This window comes from Rhinolophus ferrumequinum, assembly GCF_004115265.2.
Source record: "Rhinolophus ferrumequinum isolate MPI-CBG mRhiFer1 chromosome 15 unlocalized genomic scaffold, mRhiFer1_v1.p scaffold_54_arrow_ctg1_1, whole genome shotgun sequence".
Taxonomy (NCBI): domain Eukaryota; kingdom Metazoa; phylum Chordata; class Mammalia; order Chiroptera; family Rhinolophidae; genus Rhinolophus; species Rhinolophus ferrumequinum.
Genome location: NW_022680357.1, coordinates 16508055 through 16526514, shown reverse-complemented (window position 1 = coordinate 16526514; position 18460 = coordinate 16508055). Strand labels below are relative to the sequence as shown.

At 37.7% G+C, this 18460-nt stretch overlaps 1 protein-coding gene across 1 annotated transcript in view; it reads right to left on the bottom strand.

Moving 5' to 3' along the window:
• Positions 1–18460, bottom strand: part of LOC117019690 (ATP-binding cassette sub-family A member 3) — a 71649-nt gene that overhangs the window by 17158 nt on the left and 36031 nt on the right. Inside the window, exons 14-19 of the mRNA XM_033101753.1 lie at positions 16190–16345; positions 15566–15776; positions 12662–12812; positions 8016–8114; positions 3832–4003; positions 2805–3099 (exon numbers count right to left, since the gene is read on the bottom strand). Coding sequence (XP_032957644.1) covers positions 2805–3099; positions 3832–4003; positions 8016–8114; positions 12662–12812; positions 15566–15776; positions 16190–16345 — 1084 coding nt within the window. The remainder of the gene's footprint in view (positions 1–2804; positions 3100–3831; positions 4004–8015; positions 8115–12661; positions 12813–15565; positions 15777–16189; positions 16346–18460) is intronic.

The window sequence follows — 18460 nt, the reverse complement described above, 5'->3', positions numbered from 1 at the left end:
CCCACCCTAATGACCTCATTTTAACTTCATTACTTCTTTAAAGACCCTATATCCAAATACAGTCACATTCTGAGGTACTGGGGGTTAGGACTTCAATTTTGTAGGGACATAATTTAGGCCATAACTCTTTCCCTTCTCTTTCCGTTGTTGCTAAAAACTGGACATTTAAGATAAATAGTGTAACAACTGTGGTGTCTGAACTCCCTTCCCTACCCCATGTCTGTTGTTACTTTTTTTTTATTGTTGCTGCTCATTTTGTTAGTGACATATGTGGACTAATTCTGTAGCTACTGTAATCTCTACAGAGTACAGCCACTTATTTCTCTGATAGACTCTTTTTTTTTTTTTAATTGGGGAAGGGGAACAGGACTTTATTGGGGAACAGTGTGTACTTCCAGGCCATTTTTCCAAGTCAAGTCGTTGTCCTTTCAATCTTAGTTGTGGAGGGTGCAGTTCAGCTTCAAGTTGTTGTCCTTTCAGTCTTAGTTGTGGCGGGCGCAGCTCAGCTCCAGGTCCAGTTGCCGTTGCTAGTTGCAGGGGGCACAGCCTACCATCCCTTGCGGGAGTTGAACCGGCAACCATGTGGTTGAGAGCCCGTGCTCCAACCAACTGAGCCATCCAGGAGGCAGCTCAGCTCAATGTGCCATGTTCAATCTTAGTTGCAGGGGGCGGAGCCCACCATCCCTTGCGGGACTTGAGGAATTGAACTGGCAACCTTGTGGTTGAGAGCCTACTGGCCCATGTGGGAATCGAACTGGCAGCCTTCGGAGTTAGGAGCATGGAGCTCTAACCGCCTGAGCCACCGGGCCGGCCCCCCTGATAGACTTTTTAAAAGTTCTGGCTTTTATTTTATACTTACAGCCCTGGGTAAGTATAATAATTAGCTGAAAGACTTCTTTGAATGCCTAGAGCCAGTAAGTCTTCTACCTGTTGCCAAGGGGATCTGTGTGTGAAAGCACACCTCAAAATTTCAGGCAGTTTCCCAGTCAGCCTCAACTTTCACTTTTCCCTTATACAGGCCTCAGCATCAACTAGGGATGAGTGACGGGCCTGCTCCTTTCCTCGGTCATCTCTGGCCATGTACAGTACCATTCTGAGCCTTCCTTCTAGATGCCCAGGGATGTCAGAACTTTCCAAACTTAAATCCAGGTAGTCCTTTAAAATTATTTTTTGGCCAGGCTCTTGTTTCACCCATTGGAAATCACAGCCTTAGCCAACGGGTGGTGATGTTATCAGCAGACTGCTGTTGTGTTTAGTAACATCCTGGGGATGGGGCTTTTTCCCAAGAGCGGAGCCCTGATTCAAATCCAATGCACAGACAGGAGATTTTTCAGGGAGCAGCTATTTCCAAGTATTGACAGCGTTCTAGGGATGGGGCTTTTAAAGAGCTCTAAAAAGATCAGTTGTCTCTGTTACCTGTGTGGCTACTGACTTTTCATGGAGACTACACTCTTGATCTGGGGAGGGAGAGTGATAAGAATAGTCCTGAATTAAAAGGCCATAGACCTTATTATTTTTATAGAGGGTCAGTAGGTTTTTTTTTTTAATTTAATTGGGGAATATTGGGGAGCAGTGTGTTACTCCAGGACCCATCAGCTCCAAGTCGTTGTCCTTCAATCTAGTTGTGGAGGGCGCACCTCAGCTCCAAGTCCAGTTGCCGTTTTCAATCTTTAGTTGCAAGGAGCACAGCCCACCATCCCCTGCGAGAACTGAACCTTGTTGTTGAGAGCTTGCTCTCTAACCAACTGAGCCATCCAGCTGCCCCTCCAGAAGCTCAGTGGCAGCTCATTGTCTTCAATCTAGTTGTGGAGGGCGCACCTCAGCTCCAAGTCCAGTTGCCGTTTTCAATCTTTAGTTGCAAGGAGCACAGCCCACCATCCCCTGCGAGAACTGAACCTTGTTGTTGAGAGCTTGCTCTCTAACCAACTGAGCCATCTGGCTGCCCCTCCAGAAGCTCAGTGGCAGCTCATTGTCGTCAATCTAGTTGTGGAGGGTGCAGCTCACTGGCCCATGTAGGAATCGAACCAGCAACCCTGTCATTCAGAGCTCAGGCTCTAACCAGTTAAGCCATCTGGCCGCACCCCCCGCACCTTTGATATTAAAAAACTGTTTTCCAAGTATTTTTGTTGCTTTTGTTGGACAATGGGTTTATTCCACCATACCAAAAATTCAAATTCTCCATCCACTAAGTTTTGGGATAATTTATTACACAGCAATAGATTACAAATAAGTTACGTAAAAGAGTTGTTTTTAGCATTAGAAAAGATTAATACAAAAAAATGTGCTCAATATAATATTTACCAAAGGTAAGCACTGAACAAATTTAGTTATTTATGCTATCTTCAAAAAATTAGTTCTCAGGAGTCACTCTATTAATAAAGTTTCCAGTCACCTGTTTTTAGAATGGCCAATACAATATGCTAAAGGACAACCTTAATATTTTGGAACCAACATTCTACCACATGAGAGCTTAGAGAAACATTTTTTGTATTCTGGTCAAAATAAAAATTCCATGCTACATCTCACAACAATATAGGATTGTGGCTCTTTACCCATCCTCTGAAAAGTGATGCAATTAGCCAAAAGACCACCTACAGCCAAGACATTCCATTAAGTATTAACTTCTGTGGCCAGTTGTCTTGAAGTGTACATTTTTTCCCCCTCTGATTTAGCTGCCTCTAAGATATTGGTAATGAGTAGAAAAAGAAAGAAATGGGTAGTTAAATACCACAGTTAAGTCCCTTCTTTGCGAGTGATACAAATAGGTCTGCATATAGCAGCAGTCTCTTTCCTATGGGTCTTACCTTGCACTTTACGAAGTTCTTGATTCTGAAGCTTTAGAAAAATATTAAGGTTCTTTATGAGTTTCAGAGCCAAATCAGAATTTCCTGAAACTGAGTAAGGCACAATTGTTCGACCATATTGACTCAAATCCATATCTCTGGCGGGCATGTCAGATTTCGAGTTTTTATCTATTAAGAGATACACGGTGACAGCCAAAGTTATTAATATCTGTAGCAACACCAACTTCCAGTTGCGCCAACTGAATAGCGCTCTCTTGATAAACATGGAACGAAATTGCTGGCAGTAAAGTGGAAACTGAAAAGAGAAGAGAAACACAGTATTAAAACTGTTGGTGACTCAAGCAGGATATTTATATTGAAATCCATTAAGATAAAGGCTTCAAGTTTTGTAGCAGAAGATATACACATATAATAAAAATATATCCTTGAATTGGACCCAAGAAAACAACAAGATGGTATAAAAAGTTTTATTTGTGTAAGGTACTAAGGGAAAGAATTAAGCACAGGTTTCTCATCTAACTATGTGGCAAATTTTATCAAGATGGTTTTGTTCATTAGTATACTTGTAGTATTTCTGATCAGAAAAACAAAATTACATTTTTTTTATTTAATATTAAACCATAATCTTTCTATTTCTCCATTTAAAAAGGAAATATCTCGTAAAACTTGTTATCCTTTGCTAGGTTTCAACACACAACTCACAGTGAAAAAAAGTCCCCAATCTCATCAAACAATATCTGATTAGAACTGTCATAACTCTTGGGCCTTGTCTTAGATATGAACAAAGGGAAAATTTATGAGAAAAATAACTCAGAACTTTTCAAAGTGATTCAGAAAAATAACAATTGTGAGAGTAGAAGTTGTGACCTTTATCTATAATCCATTTCTCCTGCATCAGGAAATCTTATCAGGCTGGGTCGTCTATGGCTAAACTCCAAACATCTTCTAAGTTCAGATATTAAACAAAGTGTACGTTTTATACCCAAGCCAAACATACTAGGCTTAAATTCGTAGTAAATATGCTCACCCCAGTATTAAATTTAATGGTAGCAATTTCATTCAATCTGGAAAAAATTGATGTCTGGTAACTTCTGGACATAATCATATTCTGCCCCATGTCTTGTCTCATTTTTTGGCTCATGAAGGAAAAGGACTCGATAGGCTGAATATCCACTTGGGAATGTGCCTGCTCATGGACCCTATATATACACAGATACACACAAAAAAGCACAAAACACTTCATTTTGACTACAGCCTCAGTCTACTTTATTTGGGAAATGTCAAACAAGGTTCCAAGTACGCCTTGATTTTTCTCACTTATTGTCATGTCAGCTGTATTGTTTCAAGGCAGCATATAACAGTGGCTCCCAATAAAACAGTCAGATGGTTAACGACAATTCATAGCAGTTTCAATAGTTCTGAGAAACTTTTACCATGAGATAAACAGCTGTACTATATTGTATGTTTCACTGAGTTGAACTTATCCAAGTAAAGGACTTACCTTTAATCAAAGATAATAACTCTCCTTTGAGGGTTAAAATATTCTTTATTTTATGAAATGATGGGGATTTTTTTTTTTTTTTGAGTCCTTACATTTCCCACTACTGCCTGTGTCTGAAGCTGCGTCTTTGGGTGTAGATACTTGAGAAAACTAAAGAGATATACCCAAGTAATTATAACCTAAGGAGAAAAATGCCAAGTAGGATAATAGAAAAAAATACATATCAGAATATACTGAGAGACAGGAAAGATAAATTACATCAGTCAAAGTGGTAAAACACTTGGTAGAAAACACATGATTTGAAAGGTGTAGTTTTTCTAAGCCACAGAACTATCAAAAATTTTTAAATACCTTCCTGTTTGCTTTTGTATGGAAAATAACATCAATACATTCTGAACTGTGAATACATCTGCACCCTTTAAAAACCACAGATCAAATACATATTAAAAAACCTGCTTTAAAATATCCCTGTAGCATGTTAGCTTGTTTGATACTAAAAGCTTTGAGGACTATTATGCCTTTAAAATATAATCATTGAATATTTTTGTCTGTCATCTTTCTCATATTTTATTCACTGGTAATATATTTCCATTAGGAAACCATCACAAAACATAAATTAGTGAAAGGAAAAAAACTCCTATTCCCTAGAAATAACCATGATGAGGTATTTTCCACACACATGTATAAATAGGCACAAACACACCCTCTTTTAAAAGCGACATCCAAACTGTATTTAGCCCATTTACACACAAAGTAATTATTGACATATTTGGGTTTATATCTAACATCTTTGTAACTTGTTTTCTATTTACTTTCTTTTTATTTCCCAGCTTTATTAAAGTATGATTGACAAAATTATATGTATATTTATGGTACAGAACATGATATTTTGATATACGCGTTATGTACACATTGTGAAATGATTGTCACAATCAAGCTAATTAACACATCCATCACCTCATGTAGTTACCTTTATATTTTTGCAATCTACTCTTTTAGCAAATTTCAAATTTACAATACATTATTATTAACTGTAGTTACCACACTGTATATGTGGACACCTGTATGTCTCCAGAAGTTATTCACCTTATATCTGACATTTCCCATTTCCCCCCCACCTAGCCCCTGGTAACCACCATTCTACTCTCTGAGTTCAACTTATTTAGATTCCGCATATTAGTGAGATTGTGAAATATTTGTCTTCTGTATCTAGCATATTTATTTTACTTAGTATAATGTCCTCCAGGTTCATCCATATTGTCACAAATGGCAGGATTTGTGGACAAAAGCTTCATGACATTGGATTTGGCAATGATTTCTTGGATATGATACCAAAGGCACAGGCAACAAAAGAAAAAATAGACAAATTGGACTTCGTGAAAATTAAAAACTTTTGTGCATCAAGCCAATACCAACAGAGTAAAAATGCAACCCACAGAAAGGGAGAAAGTGTTTGCCAATCACATGGATGATAAGGGATTAAAATCAAGAATATATGGAGAAATTGTAAAACTCAACTACAAAAACCAAACAACCTGATTCAAAAATGGGCAAAGGATTCGAATAGACGTTTCTCCAGAGAAGACATACAAACGGCCAGTGAGCACATGAAATGATGCCCACTGTCACTAATCACAAGGGAAATGTAAATCACAACCACAGTGAGACACCGCTACACCCATTACGATGGCTACCACCCAAAAAATTAAAGAAAAAACAACAAGTGGTGAGAATGTGGAGAAATTGGAAACTTTGGCTACTGTGGGTGGAAATGTAAACTGGTCCAGCCACTGTGGAAAACAGTACGGCATTCTTCAAATATTAAAAATAGAATTATCATATGATCCAGCAATTCCGATTCTGGGTATATTCCAAAAAAGAACTGAAGGCAGGGTCTCAATGAGGTATTTGTACACCCAGGTTCTTAGCAGTGTTATTCTCAGTAGCTAACAAGTGAAAGCAACCCAAGTGTCCATTGATTGATGAATGAATGAGGAAAATGTATACCTACAATGGGATATTACTCAATGTTAAAAAGGAAGAAAATTATGCAATATGCTACAACCTGGATGAACCTTGAGGGCATTAAGCTAAGTGAAACACTCCAGTGACAAAAAGACAAATACTGTACACTGTTTCCCTGAAAATAAGACCTAGCCGGACCATCAGCTCTAAAGCGTCTTTTGGAGCAAAAAGTAATATAAGACCCAGCATTATATTGTATTGTATTGTATTGTATTATACTTGGTGTTATATTAAATTATATTATATTATATTAATTATATTACATTATATAAGACCCATCTTATATTATAGTAAAATAAGACCGGGTCTTATACTAATTTTTGCTCCAAAAGATGCATTAGAGCTGATGGTCCAGCTAGGTCTTGTTTTCAAGGAAACACAGTATGACTTCACTTATATAAGGTACTTAACGGTAGTAAAAATCATGAAGACAGAAAGTATAATGGTGGTTGCCAGGGTTAAGGATAGGGGAGAATGAGGAGTTGTTATTTAATAAAAGATATACATTTTTGATTTTACAAGATGAAAATAGTTATGGGGATGGATACTGGTGATGGTTACACAACAAAGTGAAAGTACTTAGCACCACTGTATACTTAAATATGTTCAAGATGGTAGTTTTATGTTATGTGCATTTTACTACAATAAAAAAAAAAGTGAAAAAAAGAAATGGTAAGAAAGGCAAACATTGATGATAACCCCGAGGAGAGACAAGTTAGATGTCACAATCCAAAGTTTTAACCTGTCATTCCCAGCAGCAAGTATATAGCACCTGTTGTGGAGACAATGGCTTTAAATAATATTAATTCATCCATTTTTCATCTAAGAACATTTTTGAGTATCTATTATGTGGCAGACATTGTTTGAAGCCCCAAGTATAGTCAGTGAACAGACAGACATGGTCCCTGCCATTCTGGAACTTGTTCTAATTGTGATCACAAAGTAACTTGCTTATTAGAATTTTGTTCCCTGATGTAGTTTGCCTAGAGACAGACAAGAGAACATTTGATCGAATAGCCAAGAGGCCATTTCTTATCATAAATTATTCTTCTTATAATTTATCATAAATTAATAATGTGGCTTATTAAGTTATATACATCCAGCTTTTGTGAACTTAATTCATCTGAATAAATTACCCCGTCAACTTTGATATACGGAAAATATTAATTTAAACCCCTGAGTCTGAGCGAATGAAGGCTAGACATAACTCTGTCATAACCTTGGCAGAAAAAGGACATCCTGAGAAACTTTTTGACAGCTAACCATCTGACTTTGCCTACGACAGTCTGAACTCCGTGGGCATTTTCATTTTGAACTTTTTCACAGCGCAAGAAAGAAATTAAACAAATTATGTACAAATTAGATTATGAAAACATGGTTAGTTCAAAATTTTAAAGTCATTTCTAGTACAGACTCCAAGTTAGAACGAGAACTTTTCCTATGATGATATCAATATTAATTTTTTCCAGCTCTTAAACCACAAAAAGACATATACATCAAGGCCCAAGCTCAAAATCTTTACACATTCTCAGCAGGTATGTGAAAAACAGAAGCATAAAATATTAACATATTTGAAAAAAATCTTTAACTGACTTTATTCCAACACAAATAGGGTGGGGTTTGCTCTCTATTTGATGTAGAGTTTTAGTGGTGGAAGTTTGTTTTTTAAGGTCATTATTACTCACTTAAGGAAGACTTCTTCCATGGTTGTGACTGAAGCATCACATGCAGCAATGCCCAGCTCTTTGTGGTCTTGTTTCAGATCATTAAGCAGATCCTTAAACCTGGAAAGAGCAGAGGAAGAAAAAAAGTACTAGCACTAGTTTAGATACGTTTTTTTTTTTTTTAAGTGTGTTTTTCCAGGACCCCTCAGCTCCAAGTCAAGTAGTTGTTTCAATCTAGTTGTGAAGGGCGCAGCTCACAGTGGCCCATGTGGTGATCGAACCGGCAAATTTGTTAAGAGCACCGCGCTCTAACCAACTGAGCTAACTGGCCGTCCCCTAGATACATTTTCTTTTCTTTTCTCTTTTCATTTTATTTTCTAGTAAATAGAATTTCAAAAAAATATGAGCATTTATATTTTTTCTCCTTTCAATACTTAATTTTATTCACAATTGTATTCTTCTGTTTTCATAAAATTTTTTATTCTGGTAAAATATGTAAAACATTAAATTTTCCATTTCATCATTTTAAGTGTACAACTGAAGCAGCATTGAGCATGTTCAGAGGTGTGCAACCATCACCACCATCCATTTCTAGAACTTTCTATCATAAATTGAAATTCTGTACCTATTAAACAGTAATTCCCTATTCCGTGCTTCCCTCAACTTCACTTTTACTGTCTCTATAAGAGCCCATTCTGTATGCCTCATATAAGTTCGAACCCTATAGTATTTGTCCTTTTGTGTCTGGTTTACTTCACTTCGCATAACTCTTTCCAGCTTGTAGCAGGTATCAGAATTTCCTTCCTTTTTCAGGCTAATGTGTGTGGATATACATGTTGCTTATCCATTCACTCAATGAACACTTGTGCTGTTTCCACCTTTTGGATTTTGTGAAAAATGCTGCTATGAACACTGGTGTAGAAATATCTGTTCAAGTTTCTGCTTTCAATTACTTGGGGTATATTCCTATCAAGTGGAATTGCTGGATCATATGGTACTTCCATGTTTAACTTTTTGAGGACCTGCCATACTGTTTTCCACAGAGGCTGCACCATTTTACATTCCCAACAGAAATGCACAGGATTCCGATTTCTCCACATGCTCACCAACATTTGTTATTTTTTGGTTTTGATTTGCATTTCCCTAATGAGTAGTGATGTTGAACATCTTTTCATGTGCTTACTGGCAATCTGTACACCTTCTTTGGAGAAATGTCTATCCAAGTCCTTTGCCTATTTTTGAATTAGGTTGGTTTTTTGTTAGATGAATTTTCAATCTTGTTTTGTTCCATAATAATTTCTGGTTAGCCATGGGAAAAATGCTTAGTAGCTCATTCTTCACTGCAATGCTTATTGTGAAACAAATGGAAATAAAGGCTCTTTACCTTAGCAAATTTCTCCCCACTGTAGTTTGATCTTTGATATAAATCTTTCTTCTTTTAAAAAATTATCAATTTATTTTCTCTAAGTATTAAAGACTACAGCTAGTGGATAAAAGTTAATTTGTTCACATGTGGTTCCTACAGCAAATGGAAAAGAGCTCTCAAAGTACAGGAGGTACAAATCACTAAATGACAGAAAATGGTGTTAGTGAAGCTGAAACCAGCATTGAGAGATATTTAATTGAACAAGTGAATTGCATGGAAGTTTTGCTAATTTTGGTGCAGTTACATGAAGGATTCTAAAGAATAGTTTTACCAGGAGGAGTTAACATTGTTGTAGGGTGGAAAGATCTTCAGAAAACCATCCACTCCTTCAACACATCTTCACTCACCGTAAGGGACTATCAAATCAATGTGTGATTACCCTCAGCGGTGGTGGACGCAAAACTCATCTTCTAAATTCCCTTCCTATTAGAGGCTGAATTCCATTTTCATCTCACTTCACCTCGCTTTGATTATTGGTTCTACTCTTCCTCTTCAGTTCAATCTGACCCCTCTTCTTATGAAACTCTTCATATATTTTAAGGTTATTTTCCTCTTCCTTTTGAACCTTCTCAATAGAATCCCTTCTGTACATGGTTTTCACCTATATTCAAGACTCTATCTATTCTGTGAAGGATTGTGGAATAATAATTATTATTGTAATGTCTTTGACAGATTTTTGTACCAGAGTAATACTGGCCTCATAAAATAAGTTTGGAAATGTTCCCTTTTCTCACATTTTCTAGAAAAGTTTAGTATAGAATTGTTATTTTTTTCTTCTTTAAATATTTAGTAGAATTCATCCACAAGGCCGTCTGGTCCTGGAATTTTCTCTGTGGGAATGTTTTAAAGTAAAAATTCAATTTCTTTAATAAAGAGGTTTTCAAGTTCCATATTTCTTCTTGAGTCAGTTTTGGTAATTTGTGCCTTTCAAAGATTTTTTTTTTACATTTCATCTAAGGTGTAAAATTTATAGGTATACTTGTTTATAATATTCTATTAGTTTTTTAATTTATTATTGGTAGAGTATGTGATATCATCACTCATTCCAAATATACGTAATTTTTGTCTTTTTTTCTTTCTGATCAGTATGACTGAAGTTTTACTAAATGCACTCGTCTTCTCAAAGAACCAGCTTATAACTTGGTTTAAAAATCTCAAGTTATAGGGCGGCTGGATGGCTCAGTTGGTTAGAGCGTAAGCTCTGAGTAACAACAGGGTTTCTGGTTCGATTCCCACCTGGGCCAGTGAGCTGTGTCCTCCACAACTAGATTGAAGACAACTTGTGCTGCGCTGCCGGTTAGAGTGTGTGCTCTTAACAACAAGGTTGCCGGCTGGACTCCCACATGGGATCGTGGGCTGTGCCCCCTGCAACAAGACTGAAAATGGCGACTGAACTTGGAGCTGAGCTGCGCCCTCCACAACTAAGATCGAAGAACAACCTGACTTGGAGCTGATGGGTCCTGGGAAAAACACATTGTTCCCCAATAAAGTCTGGAAATACCTGTTTCCCTTCCCCAGTAAAATCTTAAAAAAAAAAAAAAAAACCTCAAGTTATTTTCATTTGTTAGCCATAATCTATAGATTAGAACATAGATATTGAGGTTAGAAGAGACTTTCTTTCTTCCTCATTTATTTTATTTCTATTTTTTATGTAGATACACATGTGTAAAGCATGTAGAGCTGTGCCCAGCACAAAGCAAATGAACAATTAATTAAGCCATCAAAGTCCTAGAAATAATCAAGAACTCCTTGTCATTTTATTATTTTCCTACTATCATGAACTATTCAGTCGATAAATGGGCTATGGACATTTTGTTCTGGTTGTTTTTTTCTCTTTCAATAGTTAATTTAAAATTATCCTGTTAAAGAAAACTTCATTTTGAACATTTTCCCCCAACTTCATGACTGGCATCCTATGCTATCTTAGATCCACTGTCCACAGCCCAGAAATCCTCATCTAAAGTGTTGATATTAATCTGTGTGACTCGTTATTCATTCCGCAGAGATTCTCCCTCTGTCTTCCATATCCAAAATATTTAGTGGGAATACAGGATGCAAATAGTACTTGTTTCTAAACCCTTACATTTCCTATCTTATACTTAACAATATATTCGTTATTCCTGGTTTCTTCTGATGATGTCATTTGTATACATATGATACAGGATGGTAGATGTGCTCAATCTAAGCAGCTTCTCTAACATGTTTCCTCTGGGGACACTCTGCACTTCCAGATTTATAGTTACCAGACTGCGCTAAAAGCACCCAACAAAACATGCCTTCTAACTCTGCTGAATGAACGTTCACATAATGAATGTCCATTGGGGTTTTCCATTTTCTTACCGTCCCTCAGGGCTCGGGTCAAGGTTCACCTGAGCTGTCTCAATACCATCCCATGTGCCTGCTTCTGAGGAAGGTGCAGATTTACTCTCCGAACAAACAGAGCTCCCATGGAGCATTTCCTCTTCTTTTTGTTCCTCTTCTAGGATACAAGTGTTCATGTTCATCTCTCTCCATTTATGAGAATTTTGGGTGCCTGACTCCCGGTGTTACTTCCTTTGTTCTACCTGGGAGCTGTACATCAGATGGAAGTAGAGCAATGTCCTAAAGTCTTTCATCTCTCCTTGTTTCTAAATCCTTACAGCCACCTTGCATTTATGGGACATCTCCACAGTAATAACTTCAGACAAGAAGATGAAAATGGCCTGCTCCCTCAAGGTCAGTGACGACGAGCACTCTTCGCTGGGGTGGTAATCCCGGGTAGTTATCGTAATTAACTGGGCTAACCACTGAGATCAAACTCACTGTTTTATCTGTGTCCTTGTCACCACGGTCCAAGAGTCGCCATTTAAGCTCGTTTCTTCCTTCATCATATTACTATTACGCTGGATCTTACTCACCACACACAAAATTTGTAGACTATGAACACCTATTACTTATCCCTTATTAACACCGGCAACTGGAGACGATAGATTGCAAATCTCCCTCAAAAAAAAAAAAAATCCTACAAAGAAAACTATCAAAGAAGCCTTGAATGAACTTGAATTGATAAAGGGATCCCCTATTCAGTGAGACAAATCTTCAGCTATTCAGTGAACTTCTCCGCTCTAGCTGGCAAATGACAGTTCTAACTGGATACCTGGCTTGTTAGCAAAATACTACTCACTAAGCTTCCTAAACCTGGAAAATTAAAAATGGTTTCTGGTCACCCAAACCATCCATCTAGAACTCCGTGACTCTATACCTGTATGCATATTCTTTGGGTAGGATAAATGATAATTCAGTTCTAGTATACTTTTCCAAAGTGGCATCCGGAACATGAGACTGAATCACGGCCACGATCTTTCCCACATCACACTGTGGATCCGTCTCCAGGACTATGTGATAGGCGGCACCTGAGAGAAATAATTTAGAAGACCAAATGAAGCAGTTTTGTACTCTTTCATCTTGTAAGACCAAATCTGCCTCTCCACGGTTCGGGTTACCTAGGTCCACAAAGAAGGAGACATGGCATGTCACAAGACATTTTGTCACGAGTTTAGGGAGGCTCATCCCTAAAATTTCCAACTGTTGCTCCAAGAACCAAGACACTGAATAAATAGTAACTTCCTCTATAATTTTCTTAGTGACCAATAACTTAGTGTATATAACAGATACAACAGACGTATGCAGAAAGGCCCCTGTTTTCTGGCTACTTAGAAATTTTGAAACTGTAATCTTGATACTCACTCACTATCATTGATTGTCCACCATGTATCAGACATTATTCTAGACCCTGGGGATACAGCAGTGAACAAAGTTATACAAACTCCTGCCCTCATAAGAGCATTTTCTAGACAAAGGGGACAGATAATAATAAAGAGGAGTAAGTTAAAATATCTACAGTGTTAGAAAAAATAAAGCAGACAAGGGAGATATGAAATGTTGAAGGAAGGTTGTTAAATTTAAGAAAGCCTAACTGAGAATGTGATTTTTGAGAGAGACTCGAATGAAATCAGAGAACTATTGTACTTAATTAGTGCTTTGCCTACATAGAGAAATTATTTTCTGGAATGAAAGGAAAAAAAATCATTGTTTTTAAACACATGCATTTCAAATGGTCGTTGCAGCTGCATCTATGTTTAAGATTTTAAAAAAGTAAATGATAGGTCTTAAGCATAGATCTCTTAGCTGAGAATTTAGTTTATTTACTTGGCTTATAGTAGAGAAGAAACGATTATTCCATTTTATAAATGAGGCAACAGACATCCAGACAATGGAGAGACTTATCCATTATTTACTAGGTATGAAAACCAAAACTACTTTTCATTTACTTAGAAAATGATAAGTAAATTGTTTTCTACTTCTCAGGAATCATGACACAATAAATCGCAATTGGGCCGGCCTGCTGGCTCAGGCGGCTGGAGCTCCATGCTCCTAACTCCGAAGGCTGCCAGTTCGATTCCCACATGGGCCAGTGGGCTCTCAACCACAAGGTTGCCGGTTCGACTCCTCGAGTCCCGCAAGGGATGGTGGGCTCTGCCCCCTGCAACTAAGACTGAACACGGCACCTTGAGCTGAGCTGCCGCTGGATGGCTCAGTTGGTTGGAGCGCGTCCCCTCAACCACAAGGTTGCTGGTTCGACTCCTGCAAGGGATGGTGGGCTGCGCCCCCTGCAACTAACAACGGCAACTGGACCTGGAGCTGAGCTGCGCCCTCAACTAAGACTGAAAGGACAACAACTTGACTTGGAAAAATGTCCTGGAAGTACACACTGTTCCCCAATAAAAGTCCTGTTCCCCTTCTCCCCCCAAAAAAAAATAAATAATAAGAGCATTAAAAAAAAGTGATAGTGAAGCTGCCTAATCTAATGAAGCAACATAATATAAAATTTAAAAAAAAACAAAAAACTTCTCAATTATCTTGTCTTTTTAAGACTCAACAGAAAATGCCTTTTTTTGCAGAGAGGGAAGATAGTGAGAGCTGGATGCTGATACCAACCTGGAATTTTCTTTGCCACCAAAGAAACAAAGACAAACCCTAGGCTTTTGATTAAAATGTAAAAAGTCCAGATTATGCATATTTAATGTTTAGCATCGATAAGAAGAGACCTGAATGCCCTGAAGTATTATACCTTTTAAAATATGTAGTTTCATATTATGTACTATTTTACCAATAATTAGTAAAGTTAGTGAATGTTATTAGAAATTGTTATAAATGATTTATTTATCAAAAGCATAGCTGTTTAAATCATGTGGCTCATAACCCAGGTGCATCCAATTCATATGGAATAAATCTAATTTTGGATGTATAACCTCTTACAAGTTAACTGTACAAACCCAAACCTTAAGGTGATCATAAACTTTGAACAACTAAATGGCTTATAAATATGACTTTAGCTACATTTTTGATATATCTGGGCCCCAGTTCTGTATTCTCTAAAATGGAGCTGCTGTTATTAATATTAAATATAATATATAAAGTGGATACACTAACCAGTACAGAGGACATAATTAATGTGAGTTGAATAAACTCAAATAACAAATAAATGAATGAAGAAGCAATTCATCTTTAACTATCTCCATTTACATTTACACCCTCCAATTCTGGATTCCAGTTACTATAATTTTAGCCCTCAAGAATTCCGTTTGATGTATCAGTTTTATCTCCTAAAAACGCCATAAACTCATCAAAGTCAAGTGTTGTATCCCATTCTGCATTACAGCCTCCCTGTCCATCGCCATATGTGGTTCTCACATCACACTAGGGATTTGATACTGGTTTGGTAAACAAGAAACTAGGATCGGAGGTGACTGATTTTTCTGCTTCCTCTCAGCATTACCCAGTTAATTACTCAACAAAATAAATCTCTTTGGAGGCATAAGTACAGTTCAGGGACAAAGAAAACTGCCAGTAGGTGCAAAATGGGAGGTCTTTGCAGGTTGATATAAGTATTTCCTGAATCAGAAGGTACGTTGTGGAGAACTGATAAGTATAGATACGGAATATCCAGATTGCAAAGGGTCTTAAAACCAATCAGAATACTTGAAACCTAATTAATAGAACAGAGGGAGTACTGAAGCTTTGGGTAATAAACAAAATATAAAATCATGTTAGAAGAAGATTATTATGGCATCAATATGGAGAGAATGATCAAAGGGAGAGAGACCGTATATTTGTTTCAGGAAGAATGAAGAGCCACAGCACTGCAGGGCTCCCTTCACCATGATGGCTATGCGGTCACCCAGGACGTCAGCTTCGTCCATGTAGTGGGTGGTCAGCAAGATGGTACGATCCTGTTTGTACTCCTGAAGGAGACTCCAGGTGGCTCTCCTTGAGACGGGGTCCATGCCAGTTGTTGGCTCGTCAAGTATCACCACCTAAAGACCAGAAGAACAATTCCATGACCGCTGATCATTGATGCCAGACTATTTGTGGGATACTTGACTATTTGAGGGGAACACATTTAAGCTAAGATACAAAATCTAGACTAAAAATAAATTCTAGGAAAAAAACAATCTCAAACCATGTGACAGCTGACCCAATAATGCAAATTCCCTCTGATTACCAATGGAAACATCCTTTAAGATTCATACCCACTCTCAGGGTTTTGTCAGCTGGGTTTTCTGGACCAGCTGGCAGGAACCCATTTTTCGTGTGTGTGTGCTCTCCCCCCCGCCCCCCACTCTATCTTGTTCTTCTCCTTCTCCTTCTCCTCTCCCTCTCCCTCTCGCTCTAGCGCTCTCTCTCTCTCTCTCTTTCTCTCTCACTCTCGCTCTCTCTTCTTTAATACCTTGGTGCCTCCTATAAGTGCTATCATGAGGGAGAGTTTGCGCTTCATTCCTCCACTTAGTAATTCTGAAAATGTATCACGCTTTTCTTGCAGGTTAAAAGTAAACAGCATATGGTCAATTTCCATAGGGTAAATCTTTTGACATTTCCCTTTTACCTAGAAAGAGGAGCCAGAATTTACATGACGCACGCAACTTTAAGCTCAGAAAGTTCTTATGTTATCACTTCTTATAAATCTACAGATAAATGACGTTTCTTGCAATTTCATCCTTAAAACATTTTACATCAGCTCTTTTCTTCCATCAGCTACATAGTCTTTTCTCATTGCCTCCCTTTATGTCTAAAGGAGAGCTCCTAAAAAAACAATTTTTAGAATGTATGAAGACACCTGAAACTCCTGCATAAAGGGAGAAAAGAAATATATCTCTGTTCCCAGGTATGGTGGAATAAACACACACCCCTTTATCGTCCCCTGAACTCAATTATTAAACCTGGAGAACTATAAAAAGTAAACATCAGCAGGTGGATCAGGAAGAACACCAGAACTTGAAATACCACTGAACCAGTGTTGAGTTTACCCCTTTTTCCCCCTTACGTGTCCCCTAGCTGGAACTCAAAGTAATCCAAAGTCTGTAAGAGAGCACTGTAGTGCACATAGAATGAGTTGAAGGAGAAACCCTCTATTTCTGGCTTGAGGAGTGGAAAACTAAAGCTCTGAGACAGTGTGAGAGGGAGGGGCAATTCCATTTTTCTTCCTATTCTCTAGTGGCCCGCCCATGGGAAGTCTTGTGGGAGGGACGGTAGCAAGAGCAGAAAAGAATGGGAATCCTCTATGAGCCAGAACTCTGAGGAAGGTGAACCTTTTCAGTTCAGTGGCACCGTGGCTCCAAGAGGGCAGGGCCAAACCCAGTTTCTTTTTACCTTTACTTTCTGTCTTCCTGCCACTTGGATGTGGCATAATCATGAAAGGGGGTGATGTTTGGCTGGAAGACTGTTGAGAGAACCCAGAGAAAGGAATCCTGGGGAACGAGAACATATTGGTGAGGTAACAGGAGAGACGAGCAGGAAAGAGATACCATCAAGTTGTTTATGAACGCATGTGCTTACCCCATCATTTGCATACATGGATATAATCCTAATTAGAATACCAAACTTTAACAATTATGCTAATGAGTAAATCTTTACCCAGGTAGGAGCTGACCAATGGGTAATACATACACAGGAGGGACTGACCATAAACAGCACTGCAAAGACTTTGAAACTGACATGGGAACCATGGCCCACATATAAGATATTAACAAGATGGAGAGTCTCATGAGATATTGCTGAAAACATCCAGGATAAAGACAAAAATCACTTGGCACACGAAGAGTGACAAAAATCTCATCTCACACAGGAAAAGACAATTGATAGACATCAATGATAGGATGGCACAGATGTTGGAATTAACACAGAAAGTATCACCAAAAATATAGAAGATATAAAAAAGAAACTAATGGGAAATTCTAGAACTGAAAAAAAATCAATAACCAAAATAAAAAGCTCATCTGATGTACTCAATAGTGGAATAGAAATGATGGAGGAAAAGAGTCAGTAAATGATTTAAAGATAGATCGATAAAATTATCCAATCTGAACAACAGAAAAAAAAAGATTAAAAAAAAATTAACAAAGCCCAAGGGACTCTTAGGACAACAACAAAATGTCTAATCTAACATGTCATTAAAGTTCCAGAAGGAAAGAAAAAAGAGTTGTATGGCTGAAATAGTATTTGAAGAAATAATGCTGGAAAATGTCCCAGGTTTGGCAAAAGACACAAACCTAACAAACTGAAGAAGCTGACTGAACCTGATCCAGATAAACTCAAAGAAATCTACACAAGATGATCATAACCAAATTGCTGAAATGTAAAGACAAAGAAAAAATGTTGAGAGAACCCAGAGAAAAATGATGAATTAACTACATGGCTTTAGATGACTTTGGATTTCTTTATTATAAACCATGGTGTCCAAAAAGCAGTAGAAAAACATTTTTAAGTGCTGAAGGAAAAAACAAACAAACCATTAACCCAGATTTCTATGTGAAGCAAAAAATATCACTGAGGAATGACGGTGAATTGAAGACACTTTCAGGTGAAGGAAAACTAAGCGACTCTGTAGCTAAGAGTACTGATATAAATGAACTGATAGAGAATGTTTCTCAAACAGAAGAGAAATGATACAGGAAACATGAATGATAAAAGTACAACAGAAATGGTAAACATAATAACTATC